This window comes from Magnolia sinica, chromosome 16 (assembly GCF_029962835.1).
Source record: "Magnolia sinica isolate HGM2019 chromosome 16, MsV1, whole genome shotgun sequence".
Lineage (NCBI taxonomy): Eukaryota > Viridiplantae > Streptophyta > Magnoliopsida > Magnoliales > Magnoliaceae > Magnolia > Magnolia sinica.
In genome coordinates, this window is record NC_080588.1 from 71,733,989 (window position 1) to 71,760,428 (window position 26,440).

The 26,440-nt window shown below is 38.9% G+C and overlaps 1 protein-coding gene across 2 annotated transcripts; it reads right to left on the bottom strand.

The window, feature by feature from the left end:
• Positions 1 to 519: 519 nt before the first annotated feature.
• On the bottom strand, positions 520 to 2,978 carry LOC131228718 (uncharacterized). 2 transcript variants are annotated; one of them, XM_058224567.1, is made up of 3 exons: positions 2,849 to 2,948; positions 1,725 to 1,771; positions 520 to 1,390 (listed from the first exon to the last, which is right to left on the bottom strand). In XM_058224567.1, exon 3 carries the CDS (start codon positions 1,363 to 1,365, stop codon positions 688 to 690), a length of 678 nt encoding a protein of 225 aa, XP_058080550.1. In that variant the 5' UTR covers positions 1,366 to 1,390; positions 1,725 to 1,771; positions 2,849 to 2,948; the 3' UTR covers positions 520 to 687. The 2 variants fall into 2 exon arrangements, with proteins under 2 accessions (XP_058080550.1, XP_058080551.1); XM_058224568.1 differs by lacking the exon at positions 1,725 to 1,771 and having other exon boundaries at positions 2,849 to 2,978.
• Between the last annotated feature and the right edge of the window lie 23,462 nt (positions 2,979 to 26,440).

Sequence of the window (26,440 nt, forward strand, 5' to 3'; positions counted from 1 at the left end):
GGTGCACCAATATCTCGCTTTAGTATCAACAATATATTCCCTCCATTTTGATGTATCTTTCTCGTTTTCAATAGAAGTTTGAAATTCATCAAAAAGCATTTATTAACATACCTATTTCAGGAAATAATATTGTTAATATAATACTTTTCTCAGAAAATGATCAGTGTTGTCCGTCAACAAATAATTTAAGTTTAGAAAAACAAAGAGGATGGAAAAAAGCCTGATAAAAAATGTTCTTCATTCATAACTTTATCCTTGGCCTAGAATAAAGTCCACAACCAGTCTACTAGATTTATAGCTCCTGCATTTATACTAAGAGGAATGCTGGACCCCCATGATTTCCAAAAGACATTATCATGTGTACACATGCTAATGAGCCTTATTTGTAGTTTTTACCTAACCAAAATACAGATGACCAGGTTCATTTCCTCTTATTCTATAAACATGCTCAAATCAGAGGGCAGGAAAAAATAAAAACCATTTCAAACAGCACAAAAGATTACAAGACTGCAGAGTCTCTGGACATAATGAAGCATGGAATTAAACACTGCATGACAGCAGGTGATTCCAAATCATACATCAAAATAAGGAAAAACATCCACTTCAGGTCTATGGAAATCACAAACAAGTCATAAAAATGACAAACAAGCTTTCAATCATGAATCCAAATTTCAACTGCTACACGAACTACGACCAGAGAAGAGCAATAATCACAAGTATACCAACCATGAAAAATGCATATTTCAGAATTTCCGCCTGTTGTCCTTGAGGTGAAGGCTGATGAAACCCATGACCATGGACACCATGAAACGGGTTTGCAAACCCGTAGGGGAAACCAGCTGCTGCTCCATATGTGGTGGCATCAGGGAATCCGTGCACGTGAAAGTTGAGCAGAGATGGGAACAGACCGCCAAAACCAGCAGAAAATGTAAAATTCCCAAACCTTGCAGTTGCCATCGGTGCGAGCCCACCCATGAATCCAAAGCCAGGCTGAGGGAAGTGGTTCGGGTCAGGAGGGCGGGCTGTTTCAGGCCTCTGCCCAGATGGACGATTGGGGATATGCACGCCGGGGATTGACCTGGACCTTGGATCTGTGGGCGTCTTTCCTCTGCCATAAAGTGGAACCAATTTCTCCTCCTGTATGACAGCTTTGCAAACTGGACATTCCTGAGAATGCCCATGAATGTGGAGCCATTTGTAGAGACAAGGCCAGCAGTAAAGGTGACCACAGAGGGTTACAATCGGATCCTGAGCTAGCTCAAAGCAGATATTGCATTCGAAACTTGCAGCATCATTGCTACCACTTCCTGAGCAAGAAGCGCTTTCAGGTGGCCTGCTCGCCGATGACTCAAAACCACTGGCCATCTCCAAAGACTAGATCTTCCAATGCCTATAAATCATGTAAACCATAAATCAACACAATTCACAGCCAAATAAAACATAGATGACACCCTGATCCATTGCTCGAGTGGTAGACTGAGTGAAAGATACCTCGTTTCAACACCGAGGTCTTGGTATCGATTCCCTAAGTGGGGGTGGCTAACAGTGATGTGTGAACTGATAGTGGGGTGTACTAACAAGCTAACAAAAAAAAAAAAAAACCATAGATGGATAATTCCATGCTAGACTTCAGAATCATGTAGTCCAAGTCAACCAACAAGAACTGAACCATAAATTCAATGAAAACAACAGAAATAATCAAAATGGAGCACACAGAAACCAACCAAAGTTCTATCCCTTGAAGGTAAAAACCCCAAATCCTCCAAATTTCCTGTAAATCATATAAACCCAAAATAAACAAACTTTACAAATAAAAAATCAAAGGCCCATGTTTGATAGACCCCTAAAAATAAGTTCACCTCATTTTAGTTAGAAGTAACTACATATTAGAGATCAAGATTTCTAATACATAATAAACTCAGAGATCAAGATCTCTAATACATAATGAACTCGGAGTTCATTATGTATTAGAGATCAAGATCTCCAACATGAGATGAACTCGTATTTATGCATCTATGGTCTACCAAACAAGGCCTAACTAAACAAAGACGATACTTGCCAACACTTAAATTAATAATCAGAACCGGACTTAAGAAACAGAGATTCGAACTGACCAACAAGCATATAATCTAATTTCCAATGGAAGAAAGGAAATCAAAAACTTTGGAACTAGCAAACCCAACATATTCTACTGCCCATAAAACAAGTAAAAGATATCCATTCAAAAACCAAATCAAAATCCAACCCCATTATTTAAATAAAAAATTCCAAACTAGATTTCAAAATCAAAAACTGCAATCAACCAACCAGCTCAGCACCCTAATTTCAAGACAATTACAGCCCATAACCCCTTAACCAATTGCCTGAACTGAATTTCCACCACTAAAAACGAAATTTTGATCAAAGAATTAATATAAAGTATATACAAAAACAAAACAAAAAAAAACAAAAAAAACAAAAAAAACAAAAAATTGCCCTCCCATGTTGGCCAAAAGCCTACCATCCATCTTGAATCAAACAACATCAACATCCCTAAAATCGAACAAATTCAATCCTCGAAACCCTAATTACCCAAAACTCTCATATCTAGAGGTTCAAAAATCATAGAAACCCCACCATCAAACGGATTCTACGACCAAATCCCCAAATCACAGACTGATTCAACAAAACCCTAAATTATCATTTAATTACAATAAAAATCCAAAATCCGAACTGATTCAGCTAGAAACCCTAAACTAATCGCAGACGTACAATGAAGAACACGGAACGCAGCATTTTTAGGGTTTTTCTTGAAGCAAGAACGGATCTAATCAACAAATAGCAAAGAGAGGGAGAGAGATTGACTAACCTTTTCTCGTCGCCGAATGGAAATGCAAACGGAAGGAATGGCTGTCGAGGAGAATTTAATACATAGCGGCATCCGAGAATAGATCAAAGACTTGGAGAAAGGTGACAGTTCATCAACATCTACTAAATGGTGGTGACTCATCCACAGCATGTACGACATGAAATTGTATCAATCCAGTCCGTCCAAATCGTCGGTCTTGTGGTGGATGGAGCTATGAAGAAAATCAAACTGATAGAGAGGTCATGGCTATCAATTTTGTAGAATACAATAGATGGTTAGACATTGACGTTAACGTAGTCTTTCCAGTGGACTTTTTACGAAATGGTCCATCACCAAGAGGCCAACGGTTTGGACGCTCCAGATCGTCTGAAATGCTGGCCATTATTTCCAAAGGTGTGGTAAACCATCACGATGACCTTATTAGACTAGTAACAATTGAAAGGAAGGTTCCAGGTCATTTCCCGGGCCCGGCGTTTCGGCTCGGCTCACGCGTGGAAGGCCGGGCGCGACTTGGCTATGCCTTGCGGGCGGTACCGGACGCGGATTTCGCAGTAAGTTCCTGCGCAAGGATGATGGGTGGGCCCACCGAGATGTTTGTGTGAAATCCACCCCGTCCATCCGTTTTGAGGGCTCATTTTAGTACGTTCGACCAAAAAATAACTGTATCCAATACTCAAGTGGGCTATGCAGGACGCGGATTGCGTCTTACACCCGCTCGTCACTAGCCCCGAACGGGCAGTTCTGTGTGCGGGCCCACCATGATGTATCTGTATATCCAAGCCGTCCATCCTTTTTCAGACCATTTCGAGGCATGAATAAAATTGAGGCAGATCCGACGCACACCGCACCAAATAATAAGCTCGGTTGCATTAATTCACCAAGCATTAAATGTCAATTACCTGAAATGCAAGAGTTATCTGTGGTGTAGTCCGTTTAAATTTGGATCTGCCTCGTTTTCGTGTTCATATCTTAAAATGATACGAGAAAAGGGATGGACCTAATGGATAACGAGATACATATGTGGGCCCGCCAATAGAGCTGTCCGTCAGAGGCTAAAGATGGGTAGGACGCAATCCGTCTCCTCTTATGCCCGTGAAAGTTCTGTATCAACCTATGTATTTCAAGGGTGTTTTGACTTCATCCCATTTGGAATGACCTTAATAACAGTTTAGATAGCGTATAAACATCAAGTAGAGTCCAGAAAGGTTTCAGCTGTGGGAATTTCTTTTCCCAATTCTCACGTTCTCACAGAACGGATGAATCGTAATAAATATCTAATATACTTTGCCCCTTCCATAGGGAATCCGAGTCCGGCGGTACCCCCACCTTGGGGCAACCTAGTTGTATAGGTTAAATATCTACACGTTTTCTAACTCATTTTATATCATGAGTACAAAAATGAAGCAGATACAAATCTTAGAGGGATCACACCGAAGGAGACCGCGGTCATTGAATGCCCACTGTTAAAAACTTCCCGACCCGTCCTGTAATTCTTATTCTTATTTTCCATCCAACCTCTCGGTAAGGTCCTACCCACCTGGACTTCAGTTTTAGGATCACAGACATGAAATGAATTGATAAAGCTGATGTACCGTGTAGATATACAATGCATACATTGAGGTGGGTGAGGGTGCCACTCACTACACCCGTTCCGGGTTCCAGTCAAGTCGCCCCTGGAATATTCATTCCATTCATCAGCTGGCTCCAATTTACGTGTAAGGACGCAATTGGGTAGTGACACAACAGTGGGGCTTTCATAGCAAAAGCAAATTGCGTGCTAAGTAACTCAGTACCCTAAGGCCCCCTTTTGTTAAATGAAGTCTAAAGCCTGAATCTAAATCTGAAGTGTAAATATGAAATCTAAAGTTTGAATATGAAATCTGAAGTAAAAAACTTATTTGATAATTATGACTGAAGTCTAAAAATTAAGTAATGAATATGAAATAAACTGTTTGTTAACAAACATCTTAAATGTCCGAAATATGTTAATTTGACACATATGCCCTTATCTCCCGTTTGGAAATCTTTTAGATTATAAAGAAATTAATTTTTGTTAAATGAAAATAAAATCATTATATTTAATTCAAATAAACTAAAATATTTAATAAAAAACTAAAATATCATCATAAGTCCCTCAATTCCTCTTAGCGGGAAGATTGTCACTATGTGTTGTATAGGATTGAACACCAGTAGCAACAAAACCTTCAAATAAGGCTCACCTTATATTTATACGCTATCCAAACCGTTTATAAGGTCATTCCCAATTGGATGAATTGAAAACATATCCTAAACTTCCGTAGCCTATTTAAGTTTATTTTCCTTCCAATATGTTCATAAGGTCACGAATACCTGTATGAAGAGGGAAAAAAATCATATTGATCCAAAACTTCTGTGACCCCAAAAAGGGTTTCAATGGTAGACATTCAATACCCCGCTACTTTTTGCAGCTCTTTTTTTTCGTCTCAAGCTTTAATATGAGCTTGCTAAATGAATGGATGGTTTCGATATAACACATACCTCATGATGGACCCACAGAACTTGCTTACGTCAATACATCAGCTATATAGCTGGTGTGAGGTACACTAACCAATCTGCATCCTACTTGAACGCGGATTAGCTACTGATAGGTTTAACAGCGAGATTCGCTGCCGAAGTGACGTCATCTAGTTCCATGGGCCTACTATGATGTATATGGGCCTACTATGATATATGTGCTTTATCTACAACGTCCATCTATTTGGAGATTTAATTTTAGAGCATGAGTTACAAAATGAGGCAGATCCAAATATGTAGTTGACCCCACCACAAAAAACAGTGGTGAGATTGATGCCTATCGTTGAAACCTTCCTAAGGCTCTTAGTGATTTTTATTTGAAATCCAACCTGTTCACAAGTTAACACAGACATGAATGAAGGGAAAAAACAAATATCAACTTGATCAAAAACTTTCGTGGCCTATTTAATTTTTCAATGGTGGGCGTCACTCTCTCCACTGTTTTCTGTGGTGAGGTCCAAGCTTTGGATTTGATTCATTCTTTTGTTTTTTTACCTAAAATTATATTTCCAAATGGATGGACGACGTGGATACAAAACATACATCATGATGGGGCCCACATAACTTTAGTAGCGAGTCTTGCCACTACTGAACTTGTCGGTATCCAATCCGTGTCCGCGGAAATAGATTCCGTATCCAATCCGCGTCTGTGGAAACAGATTGGCTATTCCCCTGCCACCAGTCAATGGCTGATGGTCGGTGTTATGTGGGCCCCACCATGATGTATGTGTTTCATCCATGCCGTCCATCTATGTTTCTAAATCATTTTATGGTATGAGACCATAAATGAGGTATATCCAAATCTCAAGTGGACCGCATTACTGGAAAATAGGGTTGAATGAACATTAACCATTAAAAACTTTTTGGGGGCCATAAAAGTTTTGGATCAAGTTGATCTTTGTTTTTTCCATTCATCTAGGTCTATATGGCCTAATCGACAGATTGGATGTCAAATAAACAGTACATTGGGCCTTAGGAGAATTTTAATGGTGGATATCCAATCACTATTATTTTCTTGTGGTATGGTCCACCTAAGATTTATATTCCTCTCATTTTTGGTATCAAGCCCTAAAATGATCTTTAAAAATGGCTGAATGGAATGGATGAAATGCATACATCATGATGAGGCATAAAGAAGTTTCTAAGTTGATTTTGTATTGCGCAAACAATTTAAAGAGAAAACATTGCCTTAGTAAGTTGAAAAGGGGTAATTTTGGAATGAAAAATTTTTGTTTAATGAAAAATTCACTAAGCGCATTCCGCATTGACCATTAACCCAGGCTCCTATCACAGAAAGAATTCAGTAAAAAACCACTTACCGCTTTCCTTCTTCCGCGTTAACGATGCATTAACAAACACCACTAAACATGGAACAATTTTCCAATTCTGGGTTAAGTGCAAAAATTCAGCGTTAACAAACAGGCCCTTAGTGTCCCGAGTAAACTGTGGGGCCCACTGTGATTTATGTATTTTATCCGCTCCATTCATCCATTTTACCACTTAAAAATTCACAGGGGGCAGCTCCTCTTTCAGATAAGCTCATATTTGTGTTTTCCCTTTATCTATATTTGTGTGATTTTATTAACAAGTTGACAATGAATAAACATTTCCGTGGACCCTAGGAAGGTTTAAATGATGGAAATTATTATTTCCATGGTTTCCTATGATATGGTCCACTTGAGCTTTAGATATGCTTCATCCGTATGATCACAATCCGATTTCCTTTATAACATGTGTTTTGTCTACCCATTCATCAATTTTGCTGGCTCATTTTAGGGCATGAGTAAATAAGTGAATCGTCCAAAGCTGAAGTGTACCATACACTTAGGGATGAAGGGATTGAATGGCAGATGTTGAAACTTCTTGAGGCCACTGAGGTCTTGAACCGAGTGAATATTTGTGTTTTCCCTTCATACGTATTATTGCATGCCTAGGAAGGGTTCAACGGTGGACATCATCATCCTCATTATTTCTTATGGTGTATTAAAGTCCACTTGAGCTTTGATATGCTTAAATTTTGGGCTCCTGCACTAAAATGAGCTGGTAAAACAATTGAATGGAGTAGATAAAACACATACATCAGTGGGCACCACAGAGTCCTGACACCGCGTAGTCTAGCGATGTTAGGTCACCTGTCAGCATCTACTCTCCCTGCAGATTTGGTCAGGTCAGATAACACCAGTTGTTATGCCAGGGTGGCATTTCATTGGCTGAGTAGACACTTGTCAAAGAGGGGCCCACCGACTTTCAAAAGGTTTTCTACTTGGATGGCTTGTTCGGTAAGCCGATGAAATGCCACTACATCACAGCCTAAGGGCGTGTTTGGTCAGTGGGATTAAATGTATTGAATTGTATTAGATGGGATTAACACCATTATTGCACAGTGATTGCATGTATGAAAGTACCATGGTATTTGGCCCATCCAATCCCTATGTTTGGAATAAAATTCTTGCCCGGGGCAAAACAATGGATTAAGCAAAACCCCATTTGGTGGACCATAGAATTATAATCAACAACCAAATTCACAAGAGATGTTGGTCACTTACATGTATATAACTAAAATGTCACGTATAAATGGCGATATGGATGAACGGTATAGATAAAACACATGCATCAATGTGGAGCCCATATGTGCAGTGGATTTCAAAATTCACGTGGGACCAAATGCAATTCCATCCCACCTAATCCCGACCTATCTAGTCTTCCCCAAACGCCAAATGGAATTTGCAGGGACCAAATGCAATTCCATCTCATCTAAACCCATCAAATACCACGGACCAAACACCCCTAACAGAACTTGATATTACTCAAGCTTGACTGAATCAGCTCCCATATACCCTGACCCGAAATTCAAGTTGGACCTGCTTACTCATACACAAAAGTGATACAATTGCCCTAAGCAATCATCTTAAGATTAGCCCACTTGATTCGAGCCATCTGATTCTTGGGGCAGGGATTTGACACGACTGGGATGGCCTCAATCTTCCACACGTGTTACATTCATCACGTGTTTACTTCAGGTTTTTTTTTCTATCAGAGAGTTTCGAAAACCAGAGGTTTACTAGATTCATCGTCACAAGACCCGGCAACCTGGGTCAAGTCGCTCAATAACACTGAGTTGAGTTGTGACTTAACCGAGTTAGGGTGAATTAGCTTGACTTGAATTTGTTAAGGGTGACCTATGGTATCTAATTGGATCATCTACTATCTGATGTAGAGCGGGTTGTGGACAATTTCATTGCCAAGATGGATCAGAAAAGGCCCGATCGGAAGCGGAAGTGATCCGGACCGTCAGAACTTAAAACGGACATATCTCGCATACTTGAATAAGCTATCAGACGTACCATATATGATTTTGGGGTAGGATGAGGTAATTTAGTCACCCAACCCCGCTATGTCGAGTTGCCCACGTTGAATTTGCAAAATACCATTAAAACGACGATCGAATTCCCGTTATATTTTCGTTTTTACTATTTATAGTTACTTGTAATTTAAGTATAACTCTTCATCTATTGGGCTTCAGGAATTGCACTCAACATGAAAAGTGCTTAGAATAATTAGAAGAACATCATGGTTCGGCCAAATAAGACACTATTTTTGGCTGAAAACCATGTGCACTAGTTGACATCACGAGATTCATGACCATCTATAAATAGTAAGTTTACTATTTATAGTAAGTCACAATTTCTAGGAGTTTTAGTTGTAGTTTGATTCCGAAACTTCTTCCATGGCTTAATATCCCTAATAAAAGGGTTGTGAATTCATTTATTTTGATTATCAATCAAATTATAAATTTTCTAGAATTTATTTCTATTTTTCTTATTCTTTTACTCGTGGATTCGAGAAGTCTCTTTGAGGAATCTAGAGAAGCTCCGTGGATTCGGAATAGTTATCCATGAGGAAGATGGTGATCGACCTCATCATGTTCATCCTTACGTCACTATCAATTTTGAGTTGACTCGGGCAAATAGTATTCAGATTAGTCCTAAAATCATGACCATAGAACATCTCAATATATTACAATACATTTGAATTTGGATTCCCTTCGATGACCAAAACTTTTTATTTGATAGAACTCGGATTCGGGACACAACTACTCTCATATTGAATATTGATTTATTAAACAAAGATTACAATTGCCTTACATATTCAAAACTAAATAGCCAAATTACCAAACTTAGGGGCTTGTATTTGTTGGTGTCCTCCATATAGAGTGAGACCCATCATATAAATGGTTTCATAAAAATCAGATTTAAAGACTAAAATCCCAACATATCCTATTGTAATATGTGGTGATGTATTCTACCAAAGCTCTTCAAACCATGCAAGCTTCTATGTTGGTTTTACACAATTTTAAAAAATGGTTTCTGACCCTTGAACCTTGTATATGTCATATATAGAAAACAATCTAAACTGCTAAAATTGCTAACCTAACTATCTAAGGTTGGAGCGTTACAAAAAAATTGCATTGAAAATACTAATATTAATAGCTTAAATTTCCATTCAAATTGCGATTGCTCAGTATTTTACTTTTAACCATCCATTAGTTGCAATTAATGAGATTATTAGGTTCCATAATGATACACCCACAATTTGGATGGTCCAAATAATTTTACATCACTGCCAAATGTAGGGCTGGCAATGGCTTGAGCCAGCAAAGTTAATATTTTGGGTAGGCCCAGCTGGCTCAGCCCAACCATTTCACAATCTAGGCCTGATCAGCTGTAGGCCTGCCCATTGACAGACCTAGCTACATGTGAGGATAGCAAATACTCATTTTCAAAATTAGCTCACTATATACATTGTAATGAAATACATTGGAATTCCATTCACAATTTTACCGAAATCCTTGTGAATTGAAATCATTAGTTGTCATAAGTAATTTGTTATAGAAATGCATTGGAATCCAAAAAATGTGTTTGAATGCTTATAGTTCGAATTCACCAGTCTCTGTATGATTGTTTTTTATACGCACTCACACCCAATATGCTTACACAGTCACACCATAGTGGGAACTCAAACCTATGATCTTGTGTTGAAACTCTTGTAATGTAGGGGCATTTCACACTGGGCTTGAGTGGGGTAACCCGTGAGATGTGGGGACACACTCGGAGTGGGTGGCTCATGTGATTTGGGGCCCACGATCCCACGAGGGGGGTTCGGCCGAGGTCCTAACCCATGAGATGTGTGGCTTGGGTTATGAGAGGATTAATTCACCATATTCTAACAGTTTGAGCTTTTAGAGCAAGTGGTTAATTGTCCTGCATCAAATTGATATCAGAGCAAGATGTCTCATATTTGAGACTCCTCATCGTGGGATGTGGCGAATGGTTAATTGTCCTGAATTATCCCTATCCCGTGACTTCTATAATATGTATTTTTATTATTTTTTATTTTTTTATACTTACACTCACACCCCCGCATGCTTGTGCACTCACACCACAGTGGGTACTCGAAATGTACCGAAACTCTTGTGACTTCTTCAGTATATTCATAAAACCTGAATTTAATTAACTAAATCAGCTTTAATATCATCGAAACGGTACATGTGTCAGATATCCAAACCATTCACCAGGTAGTGGACATTATGGACATGCTAATATCAGGGCCGTACAACAATCAAGTGAGCCACACATATAATTTGAATTAGGAATAATCTAAAATTAGGACTGATGATCATCATACCAACATTGTTTTTTATCATGTCATGTTGACAATGTGCACTATCTAGCAAATGGCCTGGATCTCTGACACGTGTGCCTATGCCAACTGTGCTGCCCCTCACTGAATCAATTTGAATCTCATTCCTTCCTTAGTATATAAGAAATGATCAACTGGGCTAGGTATACTGAACCGTGCCATGCACCCGCAATTGGGCCCAGCCCAAGAACCCAACCCAACCCATTGACAGCTTTACCGATAATGCTCATTTTATTACTTTTTGTAGAGTGACTTTTACAGCCAAATTCCTCAAAAATTATGGTTTTACCAAAAAACTGCCCTGAGGCGTTTTGAAATTACCACGGCATGGTTTCTAATGGATGAAATGGCCAAAATTTCTTCTTCCAAAGAGCGATGGAGTTTAGGGTGTGGGGTCCACTTGTTGTTTGTATGAAAACCAACCAGAGGTGTACACGAATCGAGTTAGCTCATTAGCTCGCTCAGATCGACTCGAAAAAGCTTGACTCGACTCAAATCAAAATTGTATTTGAGCCGAGTCGACCTAGTTTTATTGAGCTTGAAACTTTTCGAGTCGAGTCCGAGCTGGACCTAGCTCGACTCAACTCAACTCAATATTGAGCTCGAACTCGACTCGGTTCGAATCGGATCAATTTTTGAGTGTGTGTGTGTGTATAAATTGGACGCCCAAAATAGATTTTTTTATATAAAAAAAACCCTAACATCCTAGCGCCATCTTGTCTCAGCTGTTCGTCCAACCCAAAAAACCCTAACGCCAGCTTGAACTCGACTCTCTTCAGTGCCCAAACGACAACCGATGACCAGTACCACTCTTCTCTCCTCTATTTCTCGTCGTTCTCTAACGCCCGAAAATGATTTTGCTCACCAAGTGTTTGATGAAATGACTCAACGAAGTGTGGCTAGTGGCAAAGAAGGTATGTATATGAAACAAATACCCCATTTTTTCTTGATTCTTATGTTGCTTAAAATGTGTTTAATGAAATACCTATTAAACTACTGCTGTTGTTTTACATACAGTAACATTTTGAAGGTGTGGTCTATATGTTTATGAAAATACTGCTCAGGCGAACTTAGCTCGAACTCGGCTCAAACTGCCCGAAGCTGCTGAACGAACCGAGCCGAGCTGGCCAGTCAGGCTCGAGGACTAAGCCGAGCCGAGTTCGAGCTGGGTTAGCAAGTGGCCGAGCCGCATGTACACCTCTAAATCCAACCCTTCGAACAGGTGTGTTTTATTATGTTAAATTAAAAATCAAGGTGATCCAACCATTAGTGGCCCACAACTATAAAAACAATTACAGTATCCAGAAAACTAAAACTTCACACGGGGACCACCTGATGTTGGATCCTCATGATTTTTAGTTTTTCTGATCATCATGATCAGCTGTACTTACCGAACATGTTGGAAGCTTGGACGTCACATACAAACCACGTGGGTCTAAAATGCACTATTCCAATGGATTGGAGTAAAAAAACCATAAATAGCAAGGGTTGTTCATCGATTCCATCGACTGAAAAGCACCTGTTGCCAACCAAACCTTGGGCATTTTTTTTGGTAAAATCATGATCCCTAGGGTATTCTGCAGTAATAATAATAATAATAATAATAATAATAAACCCTTTTTATAAATGAGAAATGCTCCTGTGCTATCTTAGCATTACAAGTTACAGTGCTCTTAGTTGCATTGGGACACTTGAACAGTCCAATTGATTGATCTATACCGTTCGTTAGGTTCAACTGACAATTCATGGGCCACTATGGAAACATCACTCCAATCTAACAAATATTAATTATTTGATCAATGAATTTAGATATGAACGATCAAGATTACGTACGCAAAAATAGGCATCAGCATTAATTTAATCTATCTATTTGTTAGGGAACATCTTGGATTACATATGATTCTAAAGAACCGACACTGTTAGTCAATTATAACCATCCAACCCATGGCTTGGAAAATGATGCCCATAGAAAATAAGGTCAAACCAAAGGGATTGGATCATCAAATCAGTTTTTTTTTTTTTTTTTTCTGCACCTAGTTTGTAAATGTGTTTTGAACTTAATGGACGGTTGAAATTGATTAATTGTACCGTCCAAGTAAAAAGATGCAAGTAGGATTAAGTTATAAGTGACTTATGGTGCTCCGAGCATTTCTCCTTATAAATACATTTTTAATATAAACTATTAAGAGAAATGATTCAGTGCTTTAACTTATACTGCTCCTAGTAGGATTGGTCCATTTGGATGGTTCAATTGATCAATTTGAACCGTCTATTAACTCCAAAATATATTTCATAGGCTACTATATACACAAAAATTACACTGATCAAATGATCTAATCCATTTATAATTTGGCCCTATTTTCTGCGGCCATCTTTTTCCCAAGCTATGGATGGAATGACTGAGATTGTCTAACGATGGTGATTCTTCATAATCATAAGCAATCCATGATAGGCCCTAATAAATAGATGGATTAAATTGTTGATTAAACTTAATATTGTCTAAAAAATCTTGGCCGTCCATCTTAAAGGCTGTTGATCAATTGTTAATATTTGTAGGCCGTTGATCGATTGCTAATATATGTTGGATTTGTGCAATGTTTGCACTGTGACCCATGCAACATGGGTTGTACTTAATGAACAATATGAATTGATGAATTGGATTGAATCAGACTATCTAAGTGGAGCACTCCTAGCACTGAGCATTTCTCAACCAGTAAAATGCACGTGAAAAGAAAGAAGGGTTCAACCTAAGAAGATCTAATTCACTTGTTATCCACGCCGTATGAAAATCAGGCCGGAATAAATGGACGGTTAGAAGAATTCCAAATAGGCCCACAAAGTTGTGTATGAGAAACCCACTCTGACCATCTGGTGCATTCATCCATGTTAGGTTCAAGACTCAAAATTTAGGATGATCTTTGATTCCGTGGGGCCCATCATGATGATAAAAGGTGGGGAGAAGTTTTTTTTTTTCCTTGTTTTTTGTAGCACCCATCATTCTCAAAACCGTTGGATAGGGTTGTCCACTAGCTTGATATTTAGAAGTGCTGACATGGATAGTGGGGCTTGTCCTCAAAACCGTTGGATAGGGTTGTCCACTAGCTTGATATTTATCTTGATTTTTTACTTATTGAACTGAAGTGATTAACTTTAAATAATAAAAAATTATTTATAATTGATCATAAACCAAACTTACGTTTCTCAAATAAGTTATCTACTACAGTAAGCAGAAAAAAGGAACTTATTTCGTGGTATCCAAATAGGCCCTTAAATGCGCTGACATTGATTGCAATCCTGCACACGTGTTCCAATGATGAGAGGCTCGTGTGTACACAGCTCTTAATGAAACATAGGCCAAAACTTACACAGATCAAACAATCCTAACCATTGATTTGAAGGGCTTCTTAGGAAGGTAATAGAGGGTCAATTGACTTTATTTTACATGACCATCTATTTACCTTCATCTAAAGTCATCCAAACAATGGTTAGGATTGTCCAGGTTCTGGGTCATCTAAGGTGGGCCCTTCTGGGTGATCTGCTTAGATATTTTACGGACGTATGTGTGAACAAGATCCAATCACTGTTAAATGACTTGGATATATGCATTCAACACCGTAGCCCCTCTTGGAGGACTTAGACACGTCAGCAACACCTGTGGGGTCTACCATGTTGTATATGTAAAATCCTCTCCGTCCATCAGGTGAGAACTTGATTTTCACTAGACATACAGAAGTTCAGCCCAATAAACAACTCTTATAAGCCAAGCTAATGGGAATATGTAAAATTTCTCTTAAAAACTCCCACATTCATGCGGTGTGGCCTACCTAAGTTTTGGATTAATTATGCTGATTTTATCTTTTCCTTATCATTGTGAGTTATACCTGATTAATGGGTTTGATGAAAGATACATATCATATTAGCCCTACACACAAACCCATGGCCAGCATCTCATTCCCATTGATTTGGCCAGCCTGAGTTTTAAGTCTGGATGATTTTTGGCCCCAAGGTTTAGTATTGAGGATACAACCAGATGGTTGGAGTAGATTTCACATATGCAACATGGTGGGCCCAAAAGATGTAAGTTTTATGCACAAAACATGAATGTAGAGTATTTCTTTCCCTATGGTTAGAGGTGGGCATTTTGAACCCGATCCGGTGGATCCGACCCGACTCGGTACCGTTCTGAATAGAACCGACGGTTTAGATCAACCTGATCGAGTCTGTCCACCCAGATCTAATCGTCTATCGGGTTGGGTCCGAATATAGGTCGATTCGAACCGATCCGACCCGAATACCCGAACCGAAAGGATCCGACCCGAACTGACCCGACCCGACCCGGAACGAATAATATAAATTTTCTTTTATACTTTTTACCTTCACTCGTTTACATTACGCCCCTCCCCTCTTTTCTTACCCTAACAATCGAACGAACCTCCCCTTCCTGATCTTCTTCTTCTTCTTCTTCCTCCTCTCCACTCTCCCGTCTCCAGCATCCCCTTCCCATTACTGCTGGTGTGGGTTTCACAGCTTAAGACGGTTTGATTTGAGTTAATACCTTTGATGAAGGAGGTGCGTATTGGGTTTCGTACACAACCATAGTATCAAATAACTCCACCGGATACAGTGTGGTCGGTGATCTGTGGGACCCACCATAATGTATGTGTTTCATCCATTCCGTTCATCCATTTTTAAAGATAATTTTAGAGTTTTATTCCAAAAAAGAAAGGGTTATAAATCTCAAGTGGACCACACTACAGGATAACAATAGTGATTGGATATCCACCATTAAAATCCTCGTAAGGCCTACTATACTGTTTATTTGACATCTAATCTGTTGATTAGGTCATACAGTCCCAAATGAAGAGATAAAACAAAGATCAGCTTGATCCAAAACTTTTATGGCCCTCTAAATGTTTTTAATGGCCGACTCTCATTCAATACTGTTCCTGTAATGTGGTCAAATTGAGATTTGGTTATACCACATTTTTGGGCTCATGTTGTAAAATGATCTCTAAAAATAAATGGACGGCATGGATGAAACACATATGTCGTGGTGGGGCCCACATAGCACTGACCATGTCAGCGGTGTAGCCAATCCGCTTCCTTGGTGGCTATCTGACAACCACGCAGCTAGTGTAGGTACGTGTCGTGCGAAGCCGAACACTGATGCTCCTCGAGCTCCGAGTTGTACGAAGGGTTCAAAGGATATCAAAGTTACATGGGCCCCACAGTGATGTATTTATTATATCTACACCATTCATTTATTTTTAGAGATCATTATAGAGCATTATCCAAAAAATAAATAATATCCAAAGATCATCTGGACCACACCACAAATAGCAGTAGAGAATGATTTTCACTGTTAAACGTTTCTTGTGGTTCACATGATAGTTAGATCTGTCTTATTTTTCGTCTCAAGCCTTAAGACGAGGTCATCGAATGAATGGACGGTTTGGATATAACACATATCCCATGATCACACCCCTAGAACTTGCTAACGTCAAAACAAGAATCCCAACTTGCGTGAAAATTGAAAAGACGTGCAGTGCATGTCAACAATATAAGTATATAACACCTCCAGTGTAATTGCATATATGTTCTTCCAGATACATGTGGGGCCCACCTTGATGTATATGTTTTATCTAAGCCGTTCATCAATTTTGACATATCATTTTCGACGTTGAGCACAAAAGTGTGGTATATTGAAGGCTGAAGTGGACCACACCACATGAAATAGTTGGATTAAATTCTAACGATCCAAATCTTATCCAACCCGATCCGACTCGGGCAGGGTGACCGAGTCGGACTCGGTTCGGGTCAAGTTAGCCACGTATCGGTTCTGTCCGAGTTAAGCGACTTAGACTCGGTCTCGGGTCGGATCGAGTTCAGATTAAGCTAATGTGATTTCGAATCTGATCGGATTAGGCCCGATCTGTTCCGACCCGGACCGATGCCTAGCTCTACCTATGGTTGTGGGTATAGGTGTACACGAGTCAAACCAAGTCGAGCTTGGCACAGATTGACTCGGCTCGGCCACTAGCTGACCCAGTTTGAACTCGGCTCGGCTCGGCTCGGTCCTCAAGCTTGACTGGCCAGCTCGGCTCGATTCGGTCAGCAGCTCGAGCTAGTTTGAGCCAAGATCGAGCCTACGTGGCATTTTCACAAATATATAGAGTGCACTTTCAATTTCTTACCGTATGTAAAACAGCAGTAGCTGTTTACAGGTATTTCACCAAACACCTTACAAGCAACATCAAAATCAAGAAAAAAACCAAGTATTTGTTTCATATACATACCTTCTTTGCCACAAGTCGACACTTCGTTGAGTCATTTCATCAAACACTTGATGAACAACGTCAACATCAAAGTTAACTGAGTCACTGAACTGGTTCGATTCGAGTTATGGTTCGATCCAAGTCAAGTCAAGCTTGTGCAAGCTCGAAGTCGGTTGGAAATTTTTTCAAGCTCAAAAAATCAGATCGACTCGGCTCGAACTTAGCTTCAAACCAAGTCGAATGAAGCTTTTTCGAGTCCGAGCTAACCGAGGTAACTCAGTTCATGTACAGCCTAGTTGTGGGAATCTTATAAATAAATTTCACAAATCAAATATATTATATTTAAAAAGTAAATAAATATATTATATTTAATATTTTCTAGAGACAACCTATCTTAGTGATAAAAAGGTGTTTTGCAACAAAAGACCATCGCTCATACTCTTATATAAAAGGTCTGCACACAAGTGCAGTATCCACAATGGTCCACAGGGCTACTTGGGCTCTTTCTTTCGTGTACTTTACACTGTATATTTATGAATTGTTGCATTCTTACATAGAAACTTTTTAATTTTGGCAAATGATTCAAACACATGCAAGCCATGACTCATCTACACATGAACTAGGGTTTGCCTAGGGTTCGACCCACCAGCGCTTTTGCATACCCAACATGTGGCACCAGTTAGTTGGTCAGCTAAGACTCAAGTGTTCTCATCACGGGCAGCAAGTTGTGAATCTTGAGATACTTATCACTCTTCAAAAGAGATAATGAGATAGATATCAATCGAAAGGTCATGATCGATGACTTGGTTTTCTGTTCAGCTTTTCCAAAAAGAAAGCACGATGGATGACATAGCATGCTGAGTGGGGACGCAGATTGACTACTGACTGCTTCAGCAGCCATCTCCTAGTGAAGTAACTTTCACCAAGTTCTGAGGCCATCATGATGTATGCGTTGTGTCCACACAGTCCATCATTCATTTGGCGAGATCGTTTTAGGGCTCAGATCCAAAGCTCAAGTGGACCCATTACAGAAAATCGTGGGGATAGTAATTTCCATCGTTGAAACCTTCCTAGGGCCCACCATGATGTTTATTTGAGATCCAACCTGTTCATAAGGAAAAACACAAATATTAGCTTGATTGAAAATAGCCCCCAAGAAATCCCACTGTTTTCTACGGTGGGATTCACTTGAGCTTTGGTTCTACCTCATTCTTTCGCTTATTCCTTAAAATGGTCTCTCCAAATGGATGGATAGTGTGGATACAACACATAAATCATAGTGGGGCCCACAAAACTTGGTGACATCACTTCATTAGTGTCGTCGGTCACTAACCTGCCTTGTACTGACGTAGACGATTGTACCAGAAAGAGTGAGGATGTTAAAGAGACACATGAGCATTTCTATATAAATCCTGGACAATTCCATTCACGAAAACTCACACAAAATCCATATGCCTTTCACTCCTTTACATCCATTTTCGTCTCCCTTTTACATAGAAAGTATTTTCTAGCAAATCAATGATTATTTCTTGAACATTAATTCAACTCTCAAAAAGGTGTAAATTTTATTGTTGAAAATTTTCATTATAAATTCATTGTATCTTGAAGATAGTTTGTAATTTTCTTTCAATGAATTATCTAAATTGTACCCGCAAATCCATAGTGAATTATTGTATAGTAAAGTCAAGATTCGCACTCCATGTATTCGTCATTTATCTTACAGACGTGTTCATTTGCTACCTTGTGTGCTATCTCTTTTTTAACCTTAAAAGGACTATAAAGTTCACTAACATGGGATGCATGATTGGTCGATGTCTATTCTACGTCTCGTAGAGAATGATTGTATGTATAATCAGATAGAGCCACAAGCACGACTCAAAAAGATGCATAAGCTTTAAAGTCTGATTTGTCATATGCAGTAAGTTCATTTGTCTTCTACGTTAAGTTCAGCATCCAGTCCATAACTCAAGTGGTAGGCTGAGTAAAGGTAACCTTGTTTCAACACTAAGGTCTTGGTATCAATTATCCAGTACAGTGTGTATTAATAATAGGGTTGAAAGTCGGGTGGGTTGGTTCAACCTGACAAGTTGAAGTATTATATTTCTATACGAGTCTTTTTTATTGTACCTTTGATTTTATTAATTAAAGGTGTAATTATTTATCATAAAGAACTTCATTTTTTTTCTAAATAAACAAGCTAAAATATAGGACAACCACTCCTTTAAAAGTCATGTTGTGTAGCACATAATCTATTTGAGAGAGAAATTTGGCGTATCTAGTTAGCTTGGGTCATCGGAAATAATGTGGACTAATGAGACCTGACGGCACTGGAATTTCCCATGCCTTCCACACAGACGATCCACACTCAATTATATATCGATCAGGTTCGGGTTGGGTCGGGCAACCCAAGACCTCAACCCAAGCCCAACCCAAGTTTTATCGGGTTAGTGTTTATATAACCCAAGCCCGAGACCAAACCCAATAAATCTTGCCCGAGCCCAACCCAATGTTGGGTCGGTCACTGGTCGGTCGGGTTGAACCCGCCCAACTTTCAGCCCTATTGCATGCTACACAATATGACTTTTAAAGGAGTAATTGTCTTGTATTTTATCTTATTTGTTTAGAAAATAATATTCTTTATGATAAATAACTACATATAAAATTAATAAAATCATAGGTTCAAAAAATAATACCTGTATTGAAATATAATGGTTGAATTGGGTTAGGGTTGAGGTATAGGAACTTGGGTTGGGCTAGGGTTGAGCCAACCCATCTGGCCTTTAGTCTCAATCCAATTAATTACTGGGCCTCAAAAAATATGTCCTGCCCTGCCTATGGGCTTGCTCAACTCTAGCCCAACTTGGTTTGGGCCGGGGCGGGCCCGAATCAGTTCGGCTTACTTTCAACACTATAACAAATAGTTGAACCTATATGCAACTAGAAAATCAAAATGGTTAATGAAGTATATGTAGGGAAATACTCCGGTGCTCTCAGAGCACTGAAACTTATAATGCTCCTAGTAGTATTATGATACTTAGACAATCCAATTCATTAATCTGGACTGTCCATTAGGTTCAAGACACGATTCATGAACTAAATAACAAACTAACCCGGGAATCATGATATTCTTATCACTGTCTTGGATAAGGGATGGCTACAAAAAGTTACCCCAATTCAAGGATGGATTGGATCATCTTATCGGTGTGATTTTTTGCATGGTAGCTCATGAAATCTGTTTTGGACTTAATGTACGTTTCAGATTGATTGATTGGACTGGGCAAGTGACACAGCACGACTAGGAACTTTATAACTTATGCTTAGAAAGGACTGGAACATTTCTCACACATGTGATGCGTCCAAAATGTGACAATTAGTATTTTCGTGATCAATGGTTGTGATTTATGGCATCTAATACCATTCATGTTTTTGTTTGGGTAAGTGGGTCCACAGGTATGTGATACAAACATTTGATATTGTTGGGTCCACTTCAAATGGCCCATTGACAGGATAATACTAACGCGGCCAACCATTTCTTTTCAAGAGTTCAGTGTGAATACAACAACAATCCACATTGGTATTGTGCAGTTAGGATCTTTCAATGTTAGGGATCTATTGGTGCATGGGAGATCCACCTTAAAGCCCACTGTGTCGATGGTATGGATGACTTCTAGTCCGTTGCTTAGAGAGAGAGAACTTTTTATTATCACAAGGAACTTAGAAGACTTAGTGTGAAAATGGATAAAAGAAGGGCATCTTCTCTTCCGTCCTGATTTCCCTAAAGAAGGATCCTCAATGGTGGGCTGCTTACTCTATTTTTTTTAAAGTTATGTGGGTCACTCAAGGTTGAGATTTGCTTATTTTTATGTAGGGATTGTAAAATAAGACGGCACAATAGATATATAAAGCATAAAAGCTATAGACATGGGGAGACATGGAGTAAGAAATAAAATGGGAAAAATGCCCCTCCATAAAATCTATTTGTGTACAAACTATGTGCCCAAAAAAATAGATATAATTAATTCATACATCCATAATGTAAGTCATTCATTATGTGAAGCCCACCCTTGATGGCCCATCCATGTCAAACCACTTTGAACTAATTCTCTTAGTCATCCAATTAATGCATATTGCCCAATACGATCTCTAGTTGAAACAGATGGATGTGAAGACTGCATTCCTGCATGAGGAATTGGAAGAGTATATCTACATGAAGCAATCAAATGACTACAAAATTAAAGGGGCGGAGAAAAATGTTGTAGGTTAATGAGATCGTTATACAGCCTGAAACAGTCGCCTAGGCAGTGGTATAAAAAATTTGATTCTTTCATGGTGAGTCAGAAATTTACTCGGAGTGAATACGATTAATATGTCTATTACAAGACACTGAGTGATGAAAAATTCATTATCCTAGTACTATATGTTGATGATATGTTGATCGCCTGTCATAATATGTCTAAAATCAATATACTGAAGACTCAGTCATCAGGGACATTCGACATGAAAGATTTGGGAGCTGCAAAGAATGTTATCGGCATAGATATTCATAGAGATAGGAAGAAGAACAGGCTTTGGTTATCATAGGAAGAATACCTTAAAAAAGTATTGATCAAGTATGTGATGGACCAAGCAAAGTCGGTGAGCGTTCCCCATGCGGCTCACTTTAAGCTCTCCTCAGAACAATGTCCTAAATCAGATGAGAAAAAACAGGTTATGTCTTATGTACCTTATTCGAATGCGGTTGGCAGTTTAATGTATGCCATGGTCTGTATGAGACCAGATTTTTCACAGGCAGTTGGTGTTGTGAGCAGATACATATCAAATCCCGACAAGCAATATTGGGAAGTGGTGAAATAACTACTTTGATACATTCGAGGTACGAAAGATTACGTCTTAACTTTTGAAAAGACAGGGACAAAGTTGATAGGATATGTCAATTTAACTACGCAGGCAATATAGATTCCAGGAAGTCTATTTCAAGATACTTGTTTATATTAGCGAGTGGAGTAATTAGTTGGATGTCGAAGCTTTAGTCCATAATGGTTCTTTCCACGACCAAAGTAGAATATATGACAGTAACGGAAGCGTTTAAAGAAGGTATTTGACTCATAAGCATGATAAATCAATTGGGACTTCAGCAGGAGGTCGTGCCAGTTAACTGTGATGCGAGAGTGCTATCAATTTGGCTAAAATTTCTGTTTATCATTCACATACTAAACACATTGATGTCCGTCACCACTTTATTCGACAGGTGCTTGAGGAAGGAAGTGTAACATTGGAGAAGATTCCCACTAGCATGAATCCAGCAAACATACTCACCAAGGTCGTTCATACAGAGAAGTTCAAATTCTGTGCAACTTCTCTGGGCTTGGCGATAGCGTAAAAGAAGGACGGAGTGTGCACGAGAAGCATTGATTGAAGCTATGATGCAATGCATAGAACAGAGATAAGAGAAGAGGTTAAGCAGCTACATGGTTGATGATTGAAGACTTGGTGGAGATTGTTGTCAGAAAGTCTTCAAGTCAGTCTGCTACTTGACCGGTTGAGCGGACCACTCGACCAGTCGAGGGTCCACTCGACCGATCGAGGCCCGCTTGACTCAAAGTCCAGCGAGCTCGGTTTTTAGGTCTCCGTCAGGCTTGACCAGTCGACGGTCAGGCTCGACCGGTCGAGGGGGTCACTCGACCAATCGAGGCCCTCCTTCGACTAGTCAAGGTTATGCAGATCCTACGCAAACTGCGTAAATTTGACGCGATTTCTGAACTAGGTGCGTAAATGGAGTTTCCTAAACTATAAATAGGGGTCCCTAGAGCTATTTTAAGGTATTAAAAAGCTTTTTAAAAATTTTTCAAGAGTTCCTAAAGGGTTCTAGGGTTATCAAAGGGTGTAGCAAGAGTGAGATTTGAGGTTGTTCGAATTGGGTAAATCTTCTCTCTTGTAATTTCTATTTCATAGTGTATTTCTGTCACTTTGTGCCGTGGTTTTTTTTCGTAAGGATTTTCCACGTGAAATCTTTGTGTTCTCTTGTGATTGCTTGACGCTCTTAGATTGTTATCCTAGATATAGATCTGTGTGATTCCGCAGCACAAATCCCCAACAATTTTCTCATTTATTTGGCTTTTTTTTTCAATAAAAATGAGAAAGAAAAAAAAATAACTTATTTTATTTATTTGATATCTTTATTTTCATTTTCTTTTTATTTTTTAAAGAAGAAAAAAAAATATCGAATGCATTTTTTTTTAATTTATATCTTTTTTAGAAGAGAAAGGGAAAAAAAGGAGCAAGCAAAAGAAGCAGGTGCATTTTTGACCGTAACTTTTTCTAAAATTTGTTAGAGGTCTTTAAAAAAATTTTAAAAGCTTGCTTAATTACCTAATTAAGGTAAACCATAGGTCTACTTTGGTAATGAACCCTTAAGCACATGGGAGAGGTATAAACATTTAAATGGACGGTTCATCATGTGGGGCCACATTTAATTTTCCATCACTCTAAGTTACTTTGGCTAGATGATCATAATGATTGCATTAATGGCTTTGGAAATGTATGGTTAACATTGAGTATTCATCATATATTTAAGCATTGATGTGAACCTACCTTTGATTACTCATTCCTCTTAAATCACTTTTACGGTTTTACCTAATGATCCTAACTATTTGATAAGTTGTTTCGTAAAATGGACGGTCTACATTTAGTATACCAAAAAAGGCTAATCATTGTTGTGGATTGTCGATTGATCATATGTCCGAAGCATCTTTAATCGGACTACCCTAACCAACAAAAGAGGTTGGAACATGGACCGTCCATGATAAGAATATTATAAAGGTCTAAACATAGATGCAAACCATTTATTGTGGCCCGCCTTTGATTTTTCATTTCTTTCAAACCACTTTGATTGGATGATATAATTATTTGGTTAGTAATTTAGGAGATGAACAAGCCCCATTGAAGTGGTGAACCCAAAAGAGGCAACATGGGACCCTGTTTTCTCTGAGATGTGGGATTTTTTTTAATCATTTACATATTTAAATAGTTAGGTGCAATGATTTACTAAACCATGAAACATTTATAAAAGTCCCAGCGGCGCCATAGCTGCAATGCTTTGTCAAAATTTTCATAATACATTGTGTGTATGTGACATCCAACCAGTCCAATAAGTGCACCTTTCATGATGAACAAACAAATCATAAATCAAGCCTAGCTAATCATCAGGTAGGCAACATGCGAATTCGGAGGTCTTTGGGTGGGGTAACTATTTTTATGGTGTGGCCCACCCAGTAATTGGATCAGCCCGTTTTTTGGACTCATATACGGTGGTAACCCCTGTAGTACCTAGGTATTGGTTTTGGTCGGTGGTGTGTGGGCCCCACCATTATGTATTATTTAATCTATGCACTTTGTCTATTTTTCCAGCTCATTTGAGCTAAAAAATTAAGCAGATTCAAATCTCGGGTGGACTACACTTAAGGAAATAGTGGTGATTGAACACCCACCATACCATCGTAAACCTCACAATTGCTACTGTAATATTTATTTGTCATCCATCCTATTGACTAAGTCACACACTTAGATGAAGGGAAAACACAAATATAAGCTTATGTGCCCCAAAAGATTTTAATGGTCGCCGTTCAATTGCCAATGTTTCCTTTAGTGTGGTCCACGTGAGATTTGGGTCTACGCTATTTTGGATGTAAGGACTGTATGGGTAAAACACATTCACTATATCGGGCCACCGCACCAACGAAAAAGGACCTTCCGTAATGGAGCTGTCACCACTGAATCCATGTCGTTAAATAAAAATAAAAATAATAAATAATTAAAAAATAAAAAATAAAAAAACTTTTTTATTATGTCCTAAGTCATCATGCAGCATGTTCTTTATTAGAAGGGTTGGACGCTACGCCATACACACAACATATCATGTGCGGCCCCACGCTGCTGGACGCGGATCGGGTCCGTCACGCACCTATCCTTTGCTAAAAATGGGCAGGGTCTCCTAAGGGCCACCGTAGTGTATGGGTTTCATCCAAACCGTGCATCCATTTTTCCATATCATTTTAGGGTCTATAACAAAAAATGAAGTAGATCTGACAACACAGTGAGAATTAAATACCCACCGTTGAAAATTTTTTAGGGCCACAAAGGTTTTGGATCAAGCTGATTTTTTTTCCCTTCATCCAGGTATATGTGGGTGGACGGCAATTAACCTTCATGGTGGACTGTAGGAAGGTTATCATTGTTGCTTCCTGTGGTGTGGTCCGGTCTAGCCTTAGATCTTCCTCATATTTATGCTTAGATCCTAAAATGATATGGCGAAACGGATGCACGGTTTGGATAAAACCCATACATTACAGTGTCCCCTCGGAGACCCTGTACGTTCCTAGGTGGGGACCCACAAGGTTAGTACCTAATACACGTCCCACACTGCTCAACTCCACCGGACGTGGATTGCGTGTCCTGGAACACACCAACGACCTCGGTGGCGTATGTTGACATGGCAAGGTTAAGTGATTCCTGCCTTAATATTTGTGTTATATATGCATCATCTATCCATTTTATGAGATCATTTTTTACGTATATACAAAGCCCGAGTAGACCGCACCATAGAAAGTGGCCGGGACAATAAAGCCCATCATTGAAACCTTCTCAAGCTATCATGATATTTATTTTCCATCTAAGCTATATATATATATATATATATATATATATATATATATATATATATATATATATATATATATATATAAAACCTGGAACCTAAACATCCAGCGCCCTAATAAAATTTTAATTATAGTCATTCAATTACCAAAGCATCCTTTTTATGGCAGGTATTTTTTTTTTTAGCAGGTTAATACACACCCATGTCAGTACACACGCTCCGTGTCAGTCACCCTCACTAGGGATTGATACTGAGACCTCAAGTGTTGAAACGAGGTATCTCCACTCAGTCTACCAGTTGAGCTATGGATCTGGGTGTTTTACGACGGTTTACTTGAGATTTGGATTAATCTTATTTTCAGGCTAATATACTAAACTATCCTCTAGTTTTAATTAATCTTTCTTATTTTTG

What these genes read in the sequence shown, in the direction of transcription:
- LOC131228718 (XM_058224568.1), bottom strand. Translation starts at nt 1,365, where the DNA reads ATGGCCAGTGGTTTTGAGTCATCGGCGAGCAGGCCACCTGAAAGCGCT.